At 40.0% G+C, this 23813-nt stretch overlaps 1 protein-coding gene and 1 long non-coding RNA gene across 2 annotated transcripts in view; both read left to right on the top strand.

Annotated features, from left to right (window-relative positions):
• LOC125784409 (uncharacterized) overlaps positions 1–23813 on the top strand; it is a 144875-nt gene that overhangs the window by 96871 nt on the left and 24191 nt on the right. The gene's annotated exons all lie outside the window — the stretch shown is intronic.
• slc9a1a (solute carrier family 9 member A1a) overlaps positions 1–23813 on the top strand; it is an 87495-nt gene that overhangs the window by 50002 nt on the left and 13680 nt on the right. The window contains exons 2-7 of the mRNA XM_022679862.2: positions 3314–3771; positions 5564–5814; positions 10538–10755; positions 11760–11962; positions 19763–19852; positions 21005–21075. Coding sequence (XP_022535583.2) covers positions 3314–3771; positions 5564–5814; positions 10538–10755; positions 11760–11962; positions 19763–19852; positions 21005–21075 — 1291 coding nt within the window. The remainder of the gene's footprint in view (positions 1–3313; positions 3772–5563; positions 5815–10537; positions 10756–11759; positions 11963–19762; positions 19853–21004; positions 21076–23813) is intronic.

Raw genomic sequence — 23813 nt, 5'->3', positions numbered from 1 at the left:
GGGGGTGGGCTTTTCAAACCTACAGTAGAAGCTGTTAAGGTCTTCAGCCAGTTGACGACCCCCCATTGTCTGGTGGGGGGTACTTTTGTAGCCTGAGAGACTGTGCAGGCATCTCCAGACGGCTGATGGCTCGTTTGTGGACATCAGTCTGCTCAGCTTGGTGGAGTAGCTCTTCTTAGCAGCTCTGATCTCTCTGTTCAGTGTGTTCCTAGCCTTGTTGTAGAGCGCCCGGTCCCCACTCCTAAAAGCTTCCTCTTTAGACCGGCGCAGCTGCTTCAGTTTGGCGTTGAACCAGGGCTTGTCATTGTTGTATCTGATGCGAGTCCTGGTTGGAACACAGATGTCCTCACAGAAGCTGATGTAGGATGTCACTGTGTCAGTGTATTCGTCCAGGCTGCTTGTAGCATCATCAAACACACACCAGTCTGTTGACTCCATGCAGTCCTGAAGCCTCTCTTTTGCCTCACTGGTCCACTTCTTCACAGTACTGACCTCAGGCTTGGCCCGCTTGAGCTTCTGTCTGTAGGTTGGGAGAAGATGGACCATAGAGTGGTCAGATAGGCCCAGAGCAGCTCGGGGAACAGAGCGATATGCACCCTTTAGTACAGTGTAGCAGTGATCGAGGATATTCCTCTCCCTGGTGGGGCAGGTCACATGCTGTCTGTATTTGGGCAGCTCACTGGTGAGTCTCGCTCTGTTGAAGTCCCCTAAAATGATGAAAACAGAGTCTGTGTGTTTGTGCTCGGCGCTGGTGATCTGGTCAGTGAGAGCGCGCAGTGCCTCGCGCACGCACGCGCTTGGTGGTATGTAAACTCCCACGAGCACCACGGAGGAGAACTCACGCGGGCAATAGAACGGTTTACAGTTGATGAGCACAGACTCCAGATCAGGACTGCAGGTTTTTAGGAGCACAGTGACGTCTGTACACCAGCCGCGGTTGATGTAAAAACAGATCCCACCGCCTTTGACTTTGCCCGACGTCTCTCGGTCGCGGTCCGCTCTGTAGAGGTGAAAGCCGGCGAGCTGCAGCGCGCTGTCCGGGGTGGCCTCGATGAGCCAGGTCTCGGTGAAGCACAGCGCCGCGGAGAGAGAAAAGTCCTTGTTGGTCCGGTTCAGAAGAGAAAGTTCATCCATTTTGTTGCCTAGCGAGCGGAGGTTGGCCATGTGAATGCTGGGTAGCGCTGTGCGGAGTCCGCGCTGACGGAGTTTAATGAGCGCGCCCCCGCGTCTCCCGCGCCTGCGCGTCCGCCTGCGTCTCCGGCCGAGGAGCGCGGCTGCTTCGCTCACTAAAACTCAGATGGGAATAAAGGATCTGACAGATCTGTAATTACTGCCTACGCTCTACTGCTGTCTCATCTGTCCATTTCCCCCTTTCCTTCTCTCCGTCTCTCACTCTTCTTTTCTCTGTCGTTTCTCTTTATTCTTATCTTACTTTTTTTTTACTCCGTCACTTTTTTATTTACGTACATTTCTGTGCAGATGTTTTAGGAATCTTATCTCATCATATAAAACCTTTTCTATCAACAAAAAGGTCACGTTCACATTACATTACCACGTAACAGATTTATTAATCGATTTTATAGATTAATTTGAATTAGAGCTTAGATTCTCTGCCCGAACCCGACCTGAGATTTCCCACCACATTCCTCGGGCCGGGTCGGGTCGGGCTCCAGAAAATAGTCTGAGATGTAGGCATCTGTTTTTTAATTACATTTTTATTTTTAAATAAAATAACGAAAATAACGAAAACTGAAAGTAAAACTAAACTAATATATTTATAAGCGCAAAGCGGGAGTCTGATTCAGCAGCGAATTCGGCACAAGCGCGGCGACACCTCGCAGTCCGCGGTGTTAGTTGTAAGCGCTCGCGCTAGCCGCAAAATACGACAGAAAACACTGAGGGAGCTGCAGAATTATGTGTGGGACTAGAATATGACCACGAGGAGATAAAAGAGAACCTTTACCTGTGAGTAGCTCATACACGCAAATCTCTCTCTCTCTCTCTCTCTCTCTCTCTCTCTTTGTCTCTCCCTCTCTCTCTCTCGCACGTGAACTCCTCCACGTTTGACCTGCAGCACTGTGTGTAGCTGTTCTTAAAAATGATTTTAATTAAATAATAGTTCTATGCTTCTATGTTACTTCTATGTTAATTAACATGATTCTGATCATATTTTGCTGTCATGACAGTTTATGGTTCGGGTTGGGACGGGCTCGGGCTCATAATGACAGTTTATGGATCAGATCGGGTCGGGCTTAGGCTCATAATGACAGTTTATGGATCAGATCGGTTCGGGCTCGGGCTCATAATGACAGTTTATGGTTCGGGTTGGGACGGGCTCGGGCTCATAATGACAGTTTATGGATCAGATCGGCTCGGGCTCATAATGACAGTTTATGCGTCGGATCGGGTCGGGCTCAAAATGACAGTTTATGGATCGGGTCGGGCTTGGGCTCATAATGACAGTTCATGTTTCGGGTTGGGTCGGGCTCGGGCAGAATGTGCACGGGCTCGGGCTAGGTCGGGTCGATTTTTTTTTGGGCCCGATCTAACCTCTAATTTGAATTTACAGTTAAGGGCGATGTGTTTTTATTGTATAGAACACTGGCACTTATTTAAAAGCTTTGTTTTGCAACTCAATGGGGAAAAAGTCTTCACTTAATAGCATATTAAATTGTACTTGTTTTCTTTTTTGTCAGTTTTATCAAAAAGGGCATTTGTTTTTTGTAAGTTTGAGGATGCATTGTGTACCTAAACTATGTTGGAGAAAGCTTTCTAAAAGTTACTAGATCTTCTCACTGTTTACAATTGTTTTTTGCTTGTTTCTGGTTGCACTTTTTCCACAAAATGGAAATTTAAGTGAAAACAAAATAAATAAAACTTGTTTTTAACATTTCTTTATCATCTGTAGTTTGATTTTTAGTAGTGGGTAAAAAATCGATTAAAATCAAAAATCAGATTTTTTTTTTTTCTTTTCTTTAGGCCATATCGCCCAGCTCTAGTCAGACTCTACCCTCATTAATGCTGTAAGATCTTGGTAAAAAATTAATGCAGCACTGGATTGTAACATTGCAGAAGCTTTTTGAAACAATGCCACAGTGATTACGTGCTGCAATCAAAATAAAGGTGGTTCATCCAAATAATAGAGTGTGTGACCTTTTTTTCCGATATATCAGTTTATCCCTTACATTTATGAATGTGAACCACCAAGATCTGACCTGAGCAAAAAATCTCAATGAGTTAGACTTGTGTGAGATGCTCTAGAGTTGTTTAAGGTTTGGTTTTTTCTCTAAATCTCTTCTTGTCTCTTCCTTAGGGTTCCACCTCATACCACGTTTGTCCTCCATCGTCCCCGAGAGCTGTCTTCTGATTGTAGTCGGGCTGCTGATGGGGGGAATCTTCAAACTGGTGGGAGAGACCCCACCCATACTGAAGTCTGACCTCTTCTTCCTCTACCTTCTACCGCCCATCATCCTGGACGCTGGCTATTTCTTACCCATAAGGCCCTTCACCGAGAACCTGGGCACTATTCTGATCTTTGCGGTGGTGGGCACTCTGTGGAACTCCTTCTTTATTGGCGGGCTGTTGTACGGCGTGTGCCAGATAGAGGGCACACTGTCCACGGTGGGCCTGCTGCCCTGCTTGCTGTTCGGAGCCATCATATCAGCGGTGGACCCGGTGGCGGTTCTGGCCGTGTTTGAAGAAATTCACATCAATGAGCTGCTTCATATCCTGGTCTTTGGGGAGTCCCTGCTGAACGATGCTGTGACTGTGGTGAGTGATCCATGGGGGTCTCTGCTTTGTCCTGTAGTACACTGAATAAAATATTATAAATAAGTATTTTTCAGACTATAAGGTGGACTTAAAGTCCTTTAATTTTCACAAAAATCGACACCTTATGTATGAAATCTATCAGTCTGGTATTAGGCACTTCTCAAGCACTAAGGCTAGGTGCAGCAGCTTTAGCATTAGCCGCTTACCTCAGCGCTAGCTCTTTCATCATTCAGAGGCTATTCACAAGCTATGTGGGTCGAACTGCTAACTGATAGCGCCCTGGGATACCGGAGCCCTCAGGTTTCCTCAGTCTAGTGGCATTTATATCCCGCTTAGGCATGTCACGATAGGAATTTTTTGTGCCCGATATATTGTCCCAGAAATTATTGCAATAATAGACATTGTCATTTTAAAACCATTTGCTGTCACTGATATAATGATACAAGAAGATCATAACAAAAAATAATTTATACCCTTTAAATATATATATATATATATATATATATATATATATATATATATATTGTAAATTAATATTTTTTCCTCACCTATTGCAGTCCACACTGTGTGTATGGGGTTTCAGTTATTGAAGCATTGATCTGTTATTGCGTGCTGAAACACTCTTCATTGTTTTATATGTGTACAAACATACAAATAAACACAATAGACAAAATCACGATAACAAATATAATTGAGGTCATGTCCATTTATTCCAGTACAATAAATCGATAATGTAATTATTGTGACAGGCCTAGTCCCACTTATACTGCGGTTGGTGGCTAATGCTAATGCTGCTGCACCTAGCCTTAGTGCTGGAGAAACTTAAACTGAAGACTCATCCTTAAACAAAATATTGGAAATCTAAGCTTACTGTAAAAAATCAGTGGCACTTAACTCACCCAAATAAACAGTTTTCAGGAGAGAAATCTTTGCAGATTAACATCCAGCGCTTGTTTGACTTTAAAATATATATTTTTTAGGAATAACAGTTTTGTTTACGTAGGCTCTTCCCGCAGCTTTTCTATTAGAAGGAAAACATGGTGACAGTCTTGCTCACTTCAGTGTAACCCTTTCCCTATTGTACAGAGTTACAGGGGAAGTGGTGAAATCCTTCCCTGTTAAGAATTGGAACAACCCTTTAAGCACCCGATACAGATATAGCTGTAGCAGCGTTAAAGTTCAGCAATCTAGCTGCTGCTGATTAACTAGTTCACTTTAGGGTTTATTGTATGTTTTCAGAAAGGAGGCATATGGTGCAGCAATATATTATTATTGTCCATTGTCCATCCTTAATTCCTCTGTAATTGGGAGCTGAAATTAGCTTTTTTATTAGACTTCATTAATTTTTCTTTTTCTACTTTAAATTCTGCAGCATTTGGTGTCTGTAGCACCATTTGAGGTGGAATGGGAAAGTTATCTAGCTAGCTAGCTGTTCAGGCGAACTACTAGCATTTTTTTTTATAGTTGTTATGAAGAAAATTGACAAACATTGAAACTTCACTCTAAGCAATGGTAAAATATCTAGTGTTTATTGTAATTTTTTAAAAGGAAAATACGCAAATGTATGGATTTCTTTGCTGTCTTGTCTCACCAGTGATTCTAATAGCCCTCTGTTTTGCGTGTGAATCTATAAAATTTTTGTTTTAAAGAACATGTTGCCCCAAAAGTTCTGCTAAACTACCCTTCCAGCCTAAAAAGAATCAGGACCCCCCACCCCTATAGAGGTAAACAGAGGGGTAGGGCTAAGTGGTGAAATTGGATTGGGCCTGAATGTGTTTCTCTGGTTCTGCAGGTGCTGTATCACCTGTTTGAGGAGTATGCTGGTGCGGGTGCAGTGACTGTCACGGACGTGTTCCTGGGGATCGTGAGTTTTCTGGTGGTGGCGCTTGGCGGTGTGATGGTGGGCGCGATCTATGGCGTGTTGTCAGCATTCACCTCTCGATTTACTGCTCACACTCGCGTCATCGAGCCGCTGTTCGTCTTCGTCTACAGCTACTTGGCTTATCTCTCAGCTGAAGTGTTCCACCTGTCTGGCATCATGGCGTGAGTACCACAGCACAGATATGGCTACTACCACATTACAGTATATTCAAAAAGGACTTGTTTTGATGGATGGGTGTGAGGATGGATGTGTGAATGGATTGGTGGATGGAGGGGCAAATAGCAGGGTCTATGGATAGCTGAATGGCAGGGCGGATGAAAAGCGAATAAATGGAGAATAAATGGGAGAATGGAAGGGTGAATGGTTGGGTGGATGGAAGGGTGGATTGCTGGGTAGATGGCAGGGAGGATAGATGGGCGAATGGCTGGGCGGATGTCTAGGTTGATGAAATGGCGAATGGCTGGGAGGATGGAGGGGCAAATGGATGGGCGAGTGGCTGGGCAGATGGAGGCAGATGGCAGAGAGGATGTGTGGATGGCTGGGCGAATGAATGCGTGGATGGCGGGGCAGATGGCTTGCCAAAGGTGTGGGCGGATGGAGGGGAGAATGGCTGGGCGAATGGATGTGCGGATGGATGGGTGAATGGCAGGGAGGATAGATTGGTGAATGGTTAGGCAGATGAAGGGGCGAATGGCTGGGTGGATGAAGGGGGGGATTGTTGGGTGGGTGGGTGGATGGATGGGTAGATTGCTGGGTGGATAGCTGGACAAATGGATGGGCAGAAAAGTGCTTTAAGCTTACAGATGGCTAAAATTCTCTGTTGATTGGGTTTATGGATCTCTACAACTCTTTTCATGCTGAAACATCAGACACACTTCTTCTGTATGTGTTGCTCAATTAATATGACCAAAAGTTGCTTATATCAGTCTAAATGTTGAATTGTTTATTGTTACTGGTTCCTTTTTTCTTTATCTTTCTTCTGAATAGAAGTGCAATCGGCACTTCCTTCTGGGTGCAACTATTTCTGCAACTATTTCTCTTTTCTGTTCTTCCTTTTTCACGAAGGAAGCAGCATTTAAGCAGTTGTGTCAACACAACCGAGTGAAATCTGGAGAAACGTGTCTCAAGCTGTTATTTTGTTATTTTATTGTTTTAAAAGGGCTGAAGGCCTGCTGCTACCATGTGACCTTCAGCATATGTTACTGTAAACAGGCCGTAGGGGGTTTTCATAGTTTGCATTCTGGGTAGGTGGTGACATTGGTGAGAAAATTTGAGGGCATGAAGAATTATAAACTCCAGTATCAGAGATCTACCACAGCGTGGTGGAGAGGGCACATGCACCCGGCCACCTGATGTACAGCTGCAGGGTGTGAAAATGCCTGTGGATTTACTGCACCCTGGCCTTCACCCAAGCATGCTGACAGTACTGTCGCTCACCGCCACAGCAGCATGAGTTAGGAGCTTTCTACAGACAGACGCAGTACTGAAAGAACAGACCAACAGACAGACACAGAGCCTGTCTTTCTGTGTCTGTTTTTTTATGTACTAATGAAAAAAACAGACAGTATTGAAAGAAGTCAAGTCAATTCAAATCAAGAGGCTTTTATTGTCATTACATCTGAGTACAGGTACACAGTGTAATGAAATTACGTTCCTCCGGAACCATGGTGCAACATAGAACAACAAGCAATAGACAACATAAAGTGCAGGAGTGACGACAGTGCAACATAAAATTATAAAATTATAACACTAAATAACAATAAATACAATAAATACAAAAGACGAGACAATTTAAAGACAGTGACATACGGTATAATAAAGTGTAAGGTGAAGATAAGGTGCAGAGATGTGTAACATACTGTAACATGTAGAACATATATAATCACAGCAGAACAGATGCAGACAGACAGTACTGAAAGAACAGACACAGTACTGAAAGAACAGACACAGTACTGAAAGAACAGACACAGTACTGAAAGAACAGACACAGTACAGAAAGAACAGATCGACAGTTCTGAAGGAACAGACACAGACAGACACAGTACTGACAGTACAGACGCAGAAAGACACAGTATTGAAAGAACAGATGTAGACAGACATAGTGCTGAAAGAACAGACACAGACTGACACTATTGAAAGAACAGACAGACAGCACTGAATGATTGGACAGACGATACTAAAAGAACGGAGAGATAGTACTGAAGGAACAGACAGTACAGAAAAAATAGACGCAGACACGGTACTAAAAGAACAGACCGACAGACAGACAGTACTAAAATATAGGACACAGACACTACACGGTACTAAAAGAACAGACCAACAGACACAGTACTGAAAGAACAGACTGAGAGACAAACAGTACTGAAAAAACAGACATAATGCTAAAAGAACAGACTGACAGACAAACAGTACTGAAAGAACAGACTGACAGAACTGAAAGAACAGACTGACAGACACAGTACTGAAAGAACAGACATAATGCTAAAAGAACAGACTGACAGACAAACAGTACTGAAAGAACAGACTGACAGAACTGAAAGAACAGACTGACAGACACAGTACTGAAAGAACAGACATAATGCTAAAAGAACAGACTGAGAGAAAAACAGTACTGAAAGAATAGGCTGACAGACAAACAGTACTGAAAAAACAGACCGACAGAACTGAAAGAACAGACATAATACTAAAAGAACAGACCGACAGACAAACAGTACTGAAAAAACAGACCGACAGAACTGATAAAACAGACATAATACTAAAAGAACAGACCGACAGTACTGAAAGAACAAACACGGTACTGAAAGAATAGACTGATAGATTACTGAAGGAACAGACTGACACAGACACTACTAAAAGAACAGACTGATAGACAGACGGTACTGAAAAGAATGACAGACAATACTAAAAGAACAGAGAGACAGAACTACTGGTGGGATCATAAGTTAGTAGCTCTTTACAGACAGACAGACAGATATATGCAGAAGACTGCTGGCAGAGAGAGAGAGAGAGAGAGACAGTCCTGACAGGTACATCGATCTGCTGAAGCTGCTGCTGCAGAGCACAGTCTGTTCAGTCTGAGCCAGTGAAGAAGTGCTTCCTCTTCTGTGAAGATTGAAGTGTTGATAAAGCGAGAGAAGAACATTGTACGTTTTTTTTTATACCAGATGTGATTGTTGGCCCAGTTCTAGCAGACTTTCAGATTAGAGACCATGACTACCAGCAGCTAGAGACATAATGGTACACATAAAAAAAAAGTCACTAAGGCCACGCCCCCTACACACAGCTTGTAAAAGTTGTAAGACCTATTTTACATTCTGTGTATAGTGTATATAGTAAATAGTATTGGTGTGTCATATTGTATCGTATACATTAATATCACCAACAGTTTTTAGGAAAATTGTGAACAATATTTAACCCTGAAATATCATGTTGTATCACCCACGCCTAATTATCACATCAGGGTACTACTTTTTAGCAAAAAGAAGAATTCACACTGTTCTCATTTCCCATTATATACTGTATATCTACTAGAGACTATAGAGATTATATCAGTCCAGTATCATCATTTATTTGACTTTAATCCTGGATATATGGAGATATATAGAGTGCATTATTATTAGTACCCTGACTTTCTGGATCATTGACGTCTGTTATAAATCTGATAAAATTCTTGTATTTTTTAATATCTCAGTTAGGGATGTGCCATATCATATCATATGCAATAATAAAATGTACATTTTATTTTGTTGCAGTGGTGTATTCTTAAAATATTTTTTTTCTTAATTCAGTGTTTTGTCATATCACCAAGAGTATAGTTATCAAAAATACTAATATTGCAATATTATTTTAGGGCCATATCGCCCACTCCTAGTATTTAGCCAATATTGCAAACCAATACTGCAATAATGCTGATTGTATCCTGGAAAATGACCAATTGACTCTGGCCATGCTACTATAATTGGCCAACACTGGTCATGCTACTTTAAAATGTATAGTCTTAAGCAGTTTTTTATGTCATAGTTATACTGGTGTGTCTAGTGTCTCTTAGCAGATGCATACATGTGTAGTTTCCACATCAGCCCAATTGTGCTACAATAGTGCATTCCTAAATTGTACACTATTACAAAGTATCCATGAAACCGTGGTTTAAAGACTTTGTAGGTTACTGTAAGTGTTTTGACCATCAATTGTATTGCGCTCTTTGATCAAAATGACCAATATGACTTTCACAATAGCTCTTGGTTGACACTTAAGAACATATAGGTGCATCTCAAGAAATTAGAAAATCGTCGAAAAGTTAAGTTATTTCAGTAATTTTGTTCAAAATTTGAAACTTATATTTTATATAGATGTTCTATTTTAAGCCTTTATTTTTTTATTGCTGATGATAATGGCTTACAGCCAATAAAAACCCAAAAATCAGTGTCTCAGAAAATTGTAATATTATATGAAAACAATTGGTACATTTCTGGCAGTGTGGCAAGTGTGCCAAGTCCTGCTGGAAAATGAAATCCGCATCTCCATAAAAGTTGTCGTAACACAGTGGATCAACACCAGCAGATGACATCTCTCTCCAAACCATCACTGATTGGTGGAAACTTCACACTAGACCTCGAGCAGTTTGGACTGTGTGTCTCTCCACTCTTCCTCCAGACTCTGCTCCCTTGATTTACAAATGAAATGTAAAATTTACTCAAAACTGGTATAAGAAATGGATGGATATACAGAGTTTTTGTGCAAGAGTGACCAAATTTTATACATTTTCCAGTGTAAGATATTACACCAATTACATGTTCCTTAAAATTGTCTTTTTTTACATACATACAGACTTTGATCAGTAGTGTAAGTCAGTTCCATTTCTCTTATCTTTATTCTTCTCTGCAGTTTGATTGCATGCGGTGCCGTCATGCGACCCTACGTGGAGGCCAACATATCGCACAAGTCCCACACCACCATCAAGTACTTCTTGAAGATGTGGAGCAGCGTGAGCGAGACGCTCATCTTCATCTTCCTGGGCGTGTCTACTGTAGCCGGGGACCACAAGTGGAACTGGACCTTCGTTGTCACCACCATCATCCTCTGTATGGTGGCTCGCGTTCTGGGTGAGTGTTTCTTAATGTGGTGTTTAGAAAAAATGTGGTTTTTAAGCGCTTACAATTGACACAAAATGTCAAAGGCTGGGGGTGCAGCTGGGGGATCGGGAGATCGCGGATTCGAATCCTGGTCATGCAGCTTGCCATCAGTTGCCAGAGCTATGAGAGAGCACAGTAAATCTTGCTCTCTTTGGGTGGGTAAAATAGATGGTGCTTTTTCCCCTCTTCACTCCTAGGGTGATGTGGATCAGCACAAGGCTGCGTCTGTGAGCTGATGTATCTGAACTGAGTCGTTTCGCTTTCCTTCGAGATGTGGAGTCTGACTTCAGATGTATCAGAGGATGCATGTGCTAGTCTTCCCCCCTCTTTGTGTTCTGGTATCATAGTGATGGGGAATATACAGCTGAGTGGCAGCTGAATGGGCAAGCCTAGCTAAAATTGACAGAAAATAAAATTGAAATAAAATGTAAAAAAAAATGAAAATGCATAGCTGGAAGGACTGCATGATTAATCTTTAAAAAAATTAATCATTATGGAAATGTGATTCTTTACAATAGACACAAATCAATGGTAAACTCAAACTGTATTACCAGCATGAATCAACAGAGGAAGCTTATCACAATGTTAACTTGTGCTAATAACAAACCAGGCTGGATGTAGAGTGAGGTAGAGGGTAGGGATGCAAATATTGAAGTAGCGCAACTTTTTCATTTTGCACTACTTCCAAAACACACTATATATGTTTATTTATTAGTTAAATGGTCCACCACACTAATTATAATAATAATAATAACTGTTCTGTGGTGGTTTTGTATCCTGTTGGGTCCTGAGTATTAAAGAATAGAGGTGAAAATGTAAAAAAAAAAAAAAGTGTAGAAACAAGGTTAATGTAATTCCTGATTGGGATGCTCATGTACGTGTTTTTAGATAATTTGATTTTCGCGTTCTCATGTGAATACGTAGAGATTGGAGAGCTTGAATTCACCACAGAACTTCTTGTTCCTGTTTTACAGGGGTGATAAGTTTGACATACTTGATCAACAAATTCCGCATTGTGAAACTCACCACCAAGGACCAGTTCATCATCGCCTACGGAGGCCTGCGAGGAGCGATCGCCTTCTCGCTGGGATACCTGCTGGACACGGACCACTTCCCCATGAGGAAAATGTTCCTCACAGCCATCATCACGGTCATCTTCTTCACCGTCTTTGTGCAGGTAAGGTTAAACCAGTTTTAAAGTAATGAATTTGGCTGTTTTAGTCCAGGAAGGATATTAAAGGACTCAAGTCCCAGCTGTTTGGCACCCAACTGTATATAATTCACGTCTGTCGCCTTGCTATGAGCACAAACGCCAGTATTCAATCTCACTCACAAGATAACACCTCACAACTTAGAAAGGTGTGAGAGATTTTGGACAATTTTATGCTCCCAACTTTGCGGAACATTTTAGGGACGTTTGGTGTGGAAGAACTTGACTGACCTTAACCCTCAGATCAGTGTCTGACCTTGCAAATGCGCTTCTGGAAGAATATTCCAGGCCCCCAGCTTTTCCCTTCCAAAACGTGCCACCGGAAGTGTGCTGCTGAGGGATGAGAGATCATTTGAGCGGAGCTGTCCATTCACTTCCATTCATTTCGGGGTGTCTTTGAACCAATAATAAATGTATTTCCGAGCCGTTTTCGATTATGACACGGACCATGTTCTTTTTTACAAAGAACGGATATTCTGTAATTTGATCCATAAGATTAATAATCTGTTCATAGCTTTAGAAAATAAAGTTTTTATTCTACTTTGCTAACGATGACATGAAAAAAAGGCGACCCAAAATACCGTGCTGTAATGTTCGGAGAAGTTGCTCCTTATAATTCAAAAGTACGGAGCCGATTGCCGTGGAACAGGGTCAAAGTAATCTCTTATTATGCAAATATAATACTACTACTATCATTAATAATACGTTGTAGATAGTAGGATAGTAGTAAATAGAAGTAAGATAGACTATGAGAATTATAATGTATAGATAAAACTATAGTTTATATTACACTATTATTATTATTATTATTATTACAGAGTTTCTAAATGCTTGTTATATAGAAAAACTATGAATATTCCTCAGTAAATCCGTGGACTGATATTGGATATCAGTAATTCTAGTTTTTATCTGCTGTTTATTGAATAAAAGCCCCATTCTGGGACGGAATGGAGCTTTTCTCACTGTGGAGTAAATAGTTCTGTGCAGCTCTTATGAACAGTACGGTTGTTTGCACGGCACGCGGAAGATTGGCGTCACGCTGGCGCCTGCGCAATCTCTCACTTTCCCGGTTAACACCCCACGAGAAGCCGATCAGGAAGTGACACGATTGACCTCACCTGGCTCCGTTGAAATCAGTGGGATGGCTTGGTCCAGTTCATATATACTGTCAATGGAATATTCCCATAAACACACTCCTAAACCTTGTAGAAAGCCTTCCCAGAAGTGTTGAAGCTGCTGTAGCTGTGAACAGGTCATGAAAAACCTGGAAAAGTCATGGAATTTAAGAATAGTAATTTCCAGGTATGGATAAGTTTTGAAAAAATTTAAATACCCAGAAAGTTTTGGAAAAGTCATGAAAACTTTTGAGCCACAAATACATCAGCTCAGAGTTAATTCAGTAATTTAGCCCTACACAATGGAGATCTCAGGATCTGACACACACTTTATTATTAAATATTGTGTGTCAATATTTCATCTGATTTATTTTAGATCTACTATAATCAGTTTTGAATCTAGTTTTAGTTGACTTTTGGTTTTATTGTCCATGTCTGCACTGATGTTTTAAATTGTATGGTCATAAAAAATAGCCTTGAAGACATGAAAAAGTCATGAAAAAATCATGGAAATTTATTGGTTAAAAAATTGAATGAAACCTGTTTAATATCGCGATATATATCGCCAAAAAAAAACAAAAAAAAAAAAAACATTTGCAATGTATCATGCACCCCTAATTTAGACTGTACGCTGTATCGGCCGGAAGTATTTAATACCCCATCTGAATTATGCTAAGTGTAAACTTAAAATAAGATAAGATTAATACAACAAAAAATGATTCAAATTAAGCTAAAACTTACTATTACATAATACAATAAAAATACAAAAAAGCATAAATGAACTAAAAAAATATAAGTAATAATAAAAATAGTAATAATAAAAAAAGAAAATCTAAAAAAGTTAAAAAGCAAAATTTCTAAACTATTAATAATAATAATAATAATAATAATAATAAAAAGGGAGGAAATAAAAAGCAAATAAAGAACTTAGATATGAACTAAAATAAAACAAAGTAAAGAGTAAATAAGATTAATCAGTGTCAGACCTCGCAAATGAGCTTCTGAAAAAAATGGTCAAATAGTCCCATAAACACACTCCTAAACCTTGTGGAAAGCCGTTCCAGAAAAGTTGAAGCTCTTATAGCTGCAAAAGGTGGGCCGACATCATATTAAACCCTTTGGATTAAGAATGGCATGAGAATCAGATGAGCAAATCACTTTTGGCAATAGAGTGTATTCGAATTGCTCATCCTGTGCAATTTTATGCTTGGTTTAAGCTCAGGATGATGACTGGCGTGGAGTCTGATTATTGCCAGCTTTGGTTCTGCATGAACTGATGTAATTGCAGCAGAAATCTGGCGTTCAGCCACAGTGAAAAGCTTCTTACGTTTGATTCATGAGACGCACAGTGTGGGCAACGTGAAATATTCACTTTTCTTTCAAAAATCAGCTTGTGAATGATTCATGCAGGCATACTCCAGTGCTCCAGATTTAGCTCCAGCTGTGTTGGCACTGCTGAATAAAAATACTTTAAGGTCAGTTTAGAAGACAAGACTGATTTTAGTTGGAAATAAAGTGGCAGTCTGTATTATTTCTGTATTATTTCTGTATTAAACTGAAAGCAAAGGCATTTCTGAGTGGAGAAGAATATGGATAAAATATTGTGTTTAATGGTACCAGTGTGCTGGAACCACCATCCCTGCTTATCCTAATATATTCACTCTAAAAACTGGGGTGTCGGGAAGCTTTTCGCGGGAGTTCTTCTGGCCAATGCAATGGAGACTTCAGAAGGGGAAACAGTGTAGTTTCGATGCTACATTAACATGTTCTTCATTATATGCATAAAAAACATTGCTAGTAATTCATTTCAGTAGATAGCTAGATAACTTTCCAGTGCAACAGATGGCAGAGACTGCAGCATTTAAGGTGGAATGGAAAAATAAAAGAAACTAAGTTTCCATATTTTTTGCACTATAAGGCAAACCGGATTATAAAATGCATCATGCGACACTAGTAAGGAACAGGGGTGTCGCCATGTTTTCCTTCTAATTCAGCAAAGCTAAGTTAAGTAAACAAAACTGTAATTCTTAAAAAGAGTCAAACAGACGCTGGATGTTAGCTGGATAAAAGGTGTTCATTTGGGTGAGTAAAGCGCTTCCTTTTATTTACAGTAAGCTTAGATTGGAGATTTCCACTAAGGCTACGCTGTGGTTAGCGGCTAATGCTAACCACTAAGGCTAACGTTACACTGAGTAGTTCTGAGTGTTCCTGTAAGCCAGGGCGCTATTAGCTAGCAGTTCTTCCCTTACCACAGACTACAGGCAGATAATACACACGTCTGAACGGCGAAAAAGCTAGCACTTAGCGTGATTAGCATGCAATGCTAATGCTGCTCCAGCACTGCTAGCTGGGGTTAACAGCAGGCTACAGGCTGAAAATACTCACATATGAACATTCAAAAGAGCTAGCGCTTAGCGTGGTTAGCGGCTAATGCTAATACTGCTCCAGTCTTAAGTCTTAGTGCTGGAGAAACTAAACTGAAACTCCTGTGTAACTCTGTACTTTAGCAGAGTGGCTTTACTGCTCCTTAATACCTGACTGGTAGAATTCATACATAAGGAACACTGATGATTTTTGGGAAAATTAAAGGATTTTAGGTGCAACTTATAGTGGGAAAAACAGGGTAAGCATCGGTTTCACTGCTGGAATGCGAGATTTGAAGCCGAGTTTGCGCAGACGACGGTAAGTGGTTGATCTGGAGACGTCAGCGCCGGTCTGCTTGTTCCACAAGTCGGTGAGCTCGGAAGTGGACTTGAACCGGTTGCTGACTGCGATCTTTCTCAGCTGCTTGTTGTCGCGAGCAGAAGTTTTTCGAACGCCGGAACAGTTGGTGCGCTTGCTGCAGTTTTTCTTGAGAGCTTTGCAGACGGAAGACTGGCTGATGCCGAGCTGCTCAGCAATTTTAGTTTGGGTCAAGCCTTGTTGGCGAAGGGCTTGAATTTGAGCCACTATTCCGGTTGAGAGGTCGTGCTGCTTACCCATGATTGATTTTACAACTTAGAAATTCTACTCAACCCTGACTTTATACTGCACAGTGAACACTCTTCACAGAAAACAAAAATTCCAGCATTTATTCTAATTCAATGAAACGGTTTCTCCATTATTCTAATTCAATAAAACAACAGTGTCAAAGTTAAATGGCCTAAATGGGCCTTTTGGAAAGCTCAGCTGAGCAAATTTTTTTCCAGGTAAGGAGTTCTGTGATTAGTCTAACGAGTAGGACAGGTGCGGTGAACACCTGATTTGCTTTCTGCACAAAAAATGCATTCAAAGAATTTCATGATTGCACTATTTCAAATTATTCTAATTCGTTGACCAGCACCTGTAGCTGTGAGGTTGTTGCAGTTTGCTACAGATATTCAGATAGAAGTTGTTACAGTGAGTGTTGGGGTTGTACACATCAGGGTGTTTACAGTGAGCTCAGGCGTAACTCAGGGGTCACGGCTCAGTGCTACAGCACCAACACACTAACCTGCATCATGCGTCTAATCTCCACATTAAACCTCTGCACTCTGAAGTTAATGAAGTGTATGAATGTAGCATTAAAATTAATTATTCTATCACTCGGGTTAAGATAATACACAATGCACAATACAATACTTTCTAGCTCAGTCACAAAAAAAAGAAAAAATGTTCTGGAAAATGAAGTGGGTACCACTAATTAAAATAAGACTACCTTTATAAAGTGTTTATAAATGGTTTACAGTTTTGTTTATATTAATGGTTACTAATTAGGTGGTAAATGCCTTAAAATAATTAATAATCAGTTATAACACATACGTAGAAAAAGCAACTATGAACTGTTGTTTGCCAAATAGTGAACCAACATCCATCTATATTGTGTCCCTTTCTACATATGTGTTATAACTGATTATTAATGATTTATAAGGCATTTGCAACCTAATTATTAACCGTTAATAAACTAAATGTAAACCATTTATAAACCCTTTATAAAGGTAGACTTATTTTAAAGTGGTACCATGAAGTGTAATGGGATGGAGTGCTACAGACTAGTGGCTCTCCAGCTCAGAGGGTTGTTTAACCCAATTGTTAGAACAGTTGATCACAAAGCAGGTAAACCCAAGAAGAAAGGTAAAAATAAATAAATAAATAAATAAACACACCGCTCCTCACGTGGGATCAAACCAGTCTCATAAGGGTTGCGGTCCCGGCTAGTGAATTGGGACACGGCTGGGAAAAAACACCCTTATAAGGAAATAGGGAGTTTGAGAACGGGCAGAAAAACGAGAACAGGTAGAAACTAAAGTCACGCCGAGAGAGAGAGAGAGAGAGAGAGAGAGACGGGGTAGGAATGTAAACAAAAGCTCACCAGAGAAGCATTTTATTTATTTATTTATTAATCGATTTTTTTACCGACCCTTGCTGTAAGGGAATTGCTATAGTTTGCACTATATGTCCAAATGTTTGTGGATACCTCTTATAATGAATGTATTTCTCTGCTTAAAGTCGCACCAGTTATTGAGCTTAGATTGTCTGCCCGAACCCGACCCGACCTTATAATGTAAGCAATCTTTTGAAATCAGCATTTTTCAGAAAACTTTAGTGAAACAGTGAGTTTTATGGTCTTTTATCAATTATGAACAGTGGGATAGATGTGTTGCATACTAATTTAACGTATTTATTTGTCATCAGCCATCAAAATCAAAAAAGCGCAGCTACAAACAGAGCAGCACTGGAACTATTTTTTAACCAAACAGATCATATTTTATCCTTCTCTTTAACTCAAAATCTTTCAATAAACAGTGATAATGAAACTGTGGTATGATTGCAATAATACACCAATATTACACGTTCTAGCACGAACCTCGAGTGTATTATTGCTTAATTGTCCTTAGTTCCACTGTGATAAGGAGCTAAAATTAGCTTTTACTAGCTTTTACTTTTATTTTATTTTCCCATTCCACCTTAAATGCTGCAGCCTCTGCCATCTATTGTGACTTAAGGTGGAACGGGGAAGTTAGCTAACTAACTAGTTACTGAAAATGGCCATAAAACATTTAAACTACACATTAAACTATGTTAATATAGTGGTTTTCATCGTTTTTAAGAAGGAAAATACTCAAATTTGTGGGTTTCTTTGGTGGCTTGTGGCTCAGATAAAGGATGAGCTGCTGGCAGGGCTGGGAGGAAGTGGCAGGGTGTCACTCCACCTGCGCTGAAGATTTACAGTTATTAATTATAATTATACCACAGTTAGTTCCGACCCTGCGATGTGATTGGCTGAGAGGTGTTCTATGAGGGACGTTATCAGCCGGTAATGCACTGTAACCGAAGCTCTCCATGTATTACTCCGCCGCATACAGGTAAACTAGCAACGATGCAGCACTTACAAACCAAACAGCACAGCTACAAACAGAGCAGCAATTGATCTATTTTAACTCTTAACAGACTTTTTATAACCAAACAGAACATATTTTATCCTCCTCTTTAACTCAAAATCTTTTTTTAATAAACAGCGAAAATGGAACTGTGGTATAATCACAATAATACACTTGTGCTATAATGTGTAATATTGGCACTGCAGTGAAATATTAGGCGTTATAGCACGAACCTCGAGTGTGTTATTGCTTAATTGTCCATTCCTTAATTTCACTGTAATGGGGTGGCCACCTTAAATGCTGCAGCCTCTGTCGTCTGTCTGCAGTTTGTGTTTCTTTTAATGCTTGTTATGAAGAAAAGGGTCGTGAAACATTTAAACTACACATTAAACTATGTTAATATAGTGGTTATCATAATTTTTACCATCTTGCCAGTTATTCTCATAGCTCTCTGTTTTGAGTTTTTCTCTGAAAAATCTGTTTGAAAGCCTCAATAATTCCCCTAAACTACCCCTCCACCCTAACAAGAATCAGGACACCCTACCTAGACATGAACATGCAAATAAAATGGGATTAAATGGGCCTTACTAACTGACTAACTGACTGTATTTGCCTTTTTATCTATTTGACTTTAGACTTGATAATAAAACACAGTGGATCAACACCAGCAGATGACATGTCTCTCCAAACCATCACTGATTGGTGGAAACTTCACACTAGACCTCGAGCAGTTTGGACTGTGTGTCTCTCCACTCTTCCTCCAGACTCTGCTCCCTTGATTTACAAATGAAATGTAAAATTTACTGATGATCAGTGATGGTTTGTAGAGACATGTCATCTGCTGGTGTTGATCCACTGTGTTTTATTATCAAGTCTAAAGTCAGTGCAGTTTTGTTTTCCCACAAAATCTTACAGCACTTCATGCTTCCCTCTGCTACTGACAACTTTTATAGAGATGTGGATTTCATTTTCCAGCAGGACTTGGCACACTGCCCACACTACCAAAAGTACCAATTGGTCTTATATAATATTGTCTTTCTGGATTTTTGGGTTTTTATTGGCCGTAAACTTTGAATTACTAAAATTTTTGAAGATTAAAAATACTTACTGATTACCTTACTGTCTTCTCTATTAACGTATTTGTTTATTTGCTTGCTGAATGATGAATTTGCTCCTTGGCCTACGTATAGACTGACTTTCTGACCAAATAACTTGCTGTCTAACTGAATTATGATGTTATTTTTTTATTTTTTCATGTAAAACTCTATTTTATCTCTCTTTTAATTGAATTATTTGCTGTGTTTGTGTTGTAGGGGATGACCATCCGGCCGCTGGTTGACCTGCTGGCTGTTAAGAAGAAACAGGAGACCAAGCGCTCCATTAACGAGGAGATCCACACCCAGGTAAGCAGTGTACTGTTCCCTTTCTTTTCCCTCTCTCTCTCTCTCTCTCTCTCTCTCTCTCTCTTTCTCGGCTGTTCACTGATCAGAGATCAGCTCAGTCAGGCACTGTGTTCCTGCTGAATCCTGCGTGGAGGAATCAGCTGCCTCTGCGCAGCAGCATGACTGTGCTTGCCTGTGTTCCCCGGTTCCCTGCTGGATCAGGGTCAGGGAGGACACTGTGCTTCACTGTTCCGGTTGTGCTATTGCAGGTGTTTGTGCGCCATCTTCTGGCTGCTTTTAGATATGGTCTGTGTTTTCTAACAGCACTGCAGTGTCTGACTGTATCAGAGCAGATCTGACCCTGTGCTGTTTGCTTATTTGGATGATTTAAGTAGAAAATTAGGGAGAAAATGCCAAAATTTACATTTTATTTGAACAGAAACAAAACAAAAGAATGATTTTACATGTTTTTATCATTGCATAAATGAAATAGCCAATGCAGAAACACACATTTTAAATCAGCACAGAAGAAAATAGCAACAGTATAAGATAATATACGGGAATATGGGGAACCTGTGGGAATTTCAGTAAAGAAAAAGCTTCTTATCTGTGCAGTAAGTGTTTATAAGCTCAGTAAAACACTAATTTAGCATTACAATAAATACAAACAGCAGTTTTACAAAAAGCAGCTACAGCTTTTACAGCCCTGTTTTCCTTAAAACATTTCCTAATCTCTCCTCCTCATCTGAGTTTAATAGAGTTTATTTCCAGTTCTTATCCTATTAATCAACACCTGGTTTGGTAAATAAATTGGTAAATCAGGTGAGCTGCTGACGGAACTGAACATAATATACACATGCTGGCTGAGGAGCATCCAGGAGAAATCTGGAGAAACTACACTTTGTTCTTTAGCTTGACTCACAGGATATAACACTTATACTTAGTTAAAATTGAGAAAAAAAATCCTTTTTACGTTTTACTATATGTATGTTTATATGTATCTGTTCAAATCATATGTGGTGCTTTTTTAAGGTAAAAACACTCCTATTGCTGATTAAGATAAATGGATGAGTGTAATTTACTTCGGTGCCTAAAAGTTTTGCACAGTACTATGTATATGTACTATATATATATATATTAACTATAGTTGTTTTTCTCTGTTTGTGTCTCTAGTTTTTGGATCACCTGTTGACTGGTATTGAGGACATATGTGGACACTACGGGCATCACCACTGGAAAGACAAGTTAGTACAAACTGCTTTATTGTAAAATTCATGGTAAAATCGTTTGAGTGTGTATGAATGTACATTGTGTGTTCTGTGTGTTTTCCTCTTTAGTAAATGTAATATAACAGCAGTGAAGCGGTGGAATAGCCTGCAGACTGGAGTTAATGGCAGTAATGATTATAAATTCATTAGTAGTGTGTATATTGTGAAACAGGGTGGGGTGGGATGGAGAAGGTCTTAATTGCGCAATAGTGGTGTGCAGTGAGGCCCTTCTAACCCTTCAGAGTGCATGTAAATCATTACATTATATTTAATCAGGAAATATATATATATATATATATATATATATATATATATATATATATATATATATATATATATATATATTTTTTTTTTTTTTTTTTTTTTTTTTTTTTTTTTTTTTTCTAATTTTTCCCATTTTCTCCCCAATTTACACGGCCAATTACCCAACCCATTCATTAGGACTCCCCCTATCACTAGTGATACCTCAACACACCAGGAGGGTGAAGACTAACACATGCTTCCTCTGATACATGTGAAGTCAGCCACCGCTTCTTTTCGAGCTGCTGCTGATGCAGCATTGCCAAGCAGCCAGCGCGCTTGGAGGAAAGCACAGCGGCTCGGCTCTGGTACATCAGCTCACAGACGCCCTGTGCTGCAGACATCACCATAGGAGTGATGTGGGGAAAGAGCGCCATCTACCCACCCAGAGGGAGCAGGGCCAATTTTGCTCCCTCTAACGCCGGCAGCTTGATGGCAAAGCTGCATGAGCTGGGGTTCGAACCGGCGACCTCCTGCTCATAGTGGTAGCGAGGAAATATATATTATAGTTATTATAAACTATACGCATATATTTTATAAATTAACTAAAATGAAAAAAACAGCCACTAATTTAAAGCATTAGTTTGTGTTTTTTAGTTGCTACAGGACTCTTATCTGACTGACAGCAGTTCTAACCAATCAAATCTTAAAAAAAAAAAAAAAAAAAAAGGCTTCTGCCCCCGCGTGTGTCTGCGTGACTCTTCTCCTGATTTTGTGAAGAGTGTAGTAATGAGTCTGTTAGCAAAGAAGCAGGACAATCTAACCAATCAGATTCATCATTTTCACTCCGGGGGCGGGGCCACGGCTGTCTAACCCCTTCTCAGCAGCGCTCTGTTGAAGGTGTTACACATTGATTAGTGTAAAACGGAGCTCATGGTGGCTTAGTTCAATAGTTAGATAACTATCATGGTATTGTGACGGCAAATGAGACAGATATTGTGTCACATCATATTAAATAGCCCTTGTTTTAAAGGCTGTCCTTCAGTGTGAAACTAATTCACAATAATAATAGGCCGTCTGACTGGTGAGTTTTTGTGTGTACTTAAAGATGCGGCTGACCTGGCGTCTTGTAGGCATATAAATGAGTGATATTTGTTGGCCGGTTGTACTTGTAGGAACATTAAGGATTGATTTTGTAGTTTGTAGCTGTTGTATTTATGGGCTGTTAATGTAACTCATACAACTAAGTCGAGACAGAGAATATGTAGTTCTAATCTATGTGTAGGTTGGCGGGTGTTGCAGAAGAAGTACCCACTATATTAACTGCATGCCACTGGTACATACTGTATGTCTCTTAGATTTTTGCCATTTTTTTATTGTTTAATACAGATTTATTCACCTGAAAATGAGACAGAATTTATAGAAGATGGTAGGGGTGCACGATATATGGTATAATTGCAGATATGTGCAATTTAAATGCCTGATTAAAGGGCCGATTCCTGTTAATTTTGAGTTGAGCTCTGCGCTGATTCAGCTGTTTATCGCTCCAGTTGCTAGGCAGCACTCGGGTGGGAGCGGGGCTGGTAATGTCATGGGCCCTGCGTTTAATATCGCGATATTTATCGTCAAAAAAATAACATTTGCCTCTTTTTTTTTTCAGTATCGTGTAGCACTAGAAGACGGTCACATATGACGGAGGTTAATTTCAGGTTCTCAAAGGCTATTCATATGTCTTAAAAAGAGCCTTTTTTACATAAATAGCTGAAATATGTTGCTCTGTAATAACATAATACCAGCCCTGCTTACAGTGCTTAACAATGAGATTCAATTAAATTCAATTCAACAGCACGTGCAGTGTCACTTAAGGCAAGTAAATCAAACACTTCATGTTGCAATGTTTTAATTCTTGACACACAAAGTAGATACACAGCGCTGTCTCTGTGTCTGTGTAAGTGATAATGAGGGGAAGTAGGAGTAAACCTTGGAAGGAACCAAGACTCAGTCAGAGGAAGATATTAACAAAATTTAGATATTTGACTTCATTTTATCAAAAGTTTACTTTTAAGTTATAAAGTCCAACTAAAGTAAAATAGTCCAAATATAAAACAATTTATATTGTTTACTTAAATGTTAAAATTAGGGGTGTAACGAGATCTCATGGTACTAAACTATTTTTAGTTTAGTTTAGTTTAGTACCATAGTTTAGTGTGGACTTTTTAAGCAGGGTCTGGCAACACAGCAGGAGTGCAACTACATACTGTTTGTGGTGTACGCAAACGTAGTATCAGCGCCCCCGGGGGGAGGTGGTGGAGGAGATACGTTCTGTCATTACTAGCCCTGCCGCGCTCCACAAAACCAGCAAGCTGATTGGCTGTTTGGGGCTTTTATTTGGCGCCCCCTTTAGTGCAGCGCCCCTGTGCGTCGCATAGGCTGCATACCCCCTTTTTAAGATGCATGTTTGGCTGCATTTTGGC

This window comes from Astyanax mexicanus, chromosome 1, assembly GCF_023375975.1.
Source record: "Astyanax mexicanus isolate ESR-SI-001 chromosome 1, AstMex3_surface, whole genome shotgun sequence".
Taxonomy (NCBI): Eukaryota; Metazoa; Chordata; class Actinopteri; order Characiformes; family Acestrorhamphidae; genus Astyanax; species Astyanax mexicanus.
This window is presented reverse-complemented; position numbering and strand designations above follow the sequence as displayed.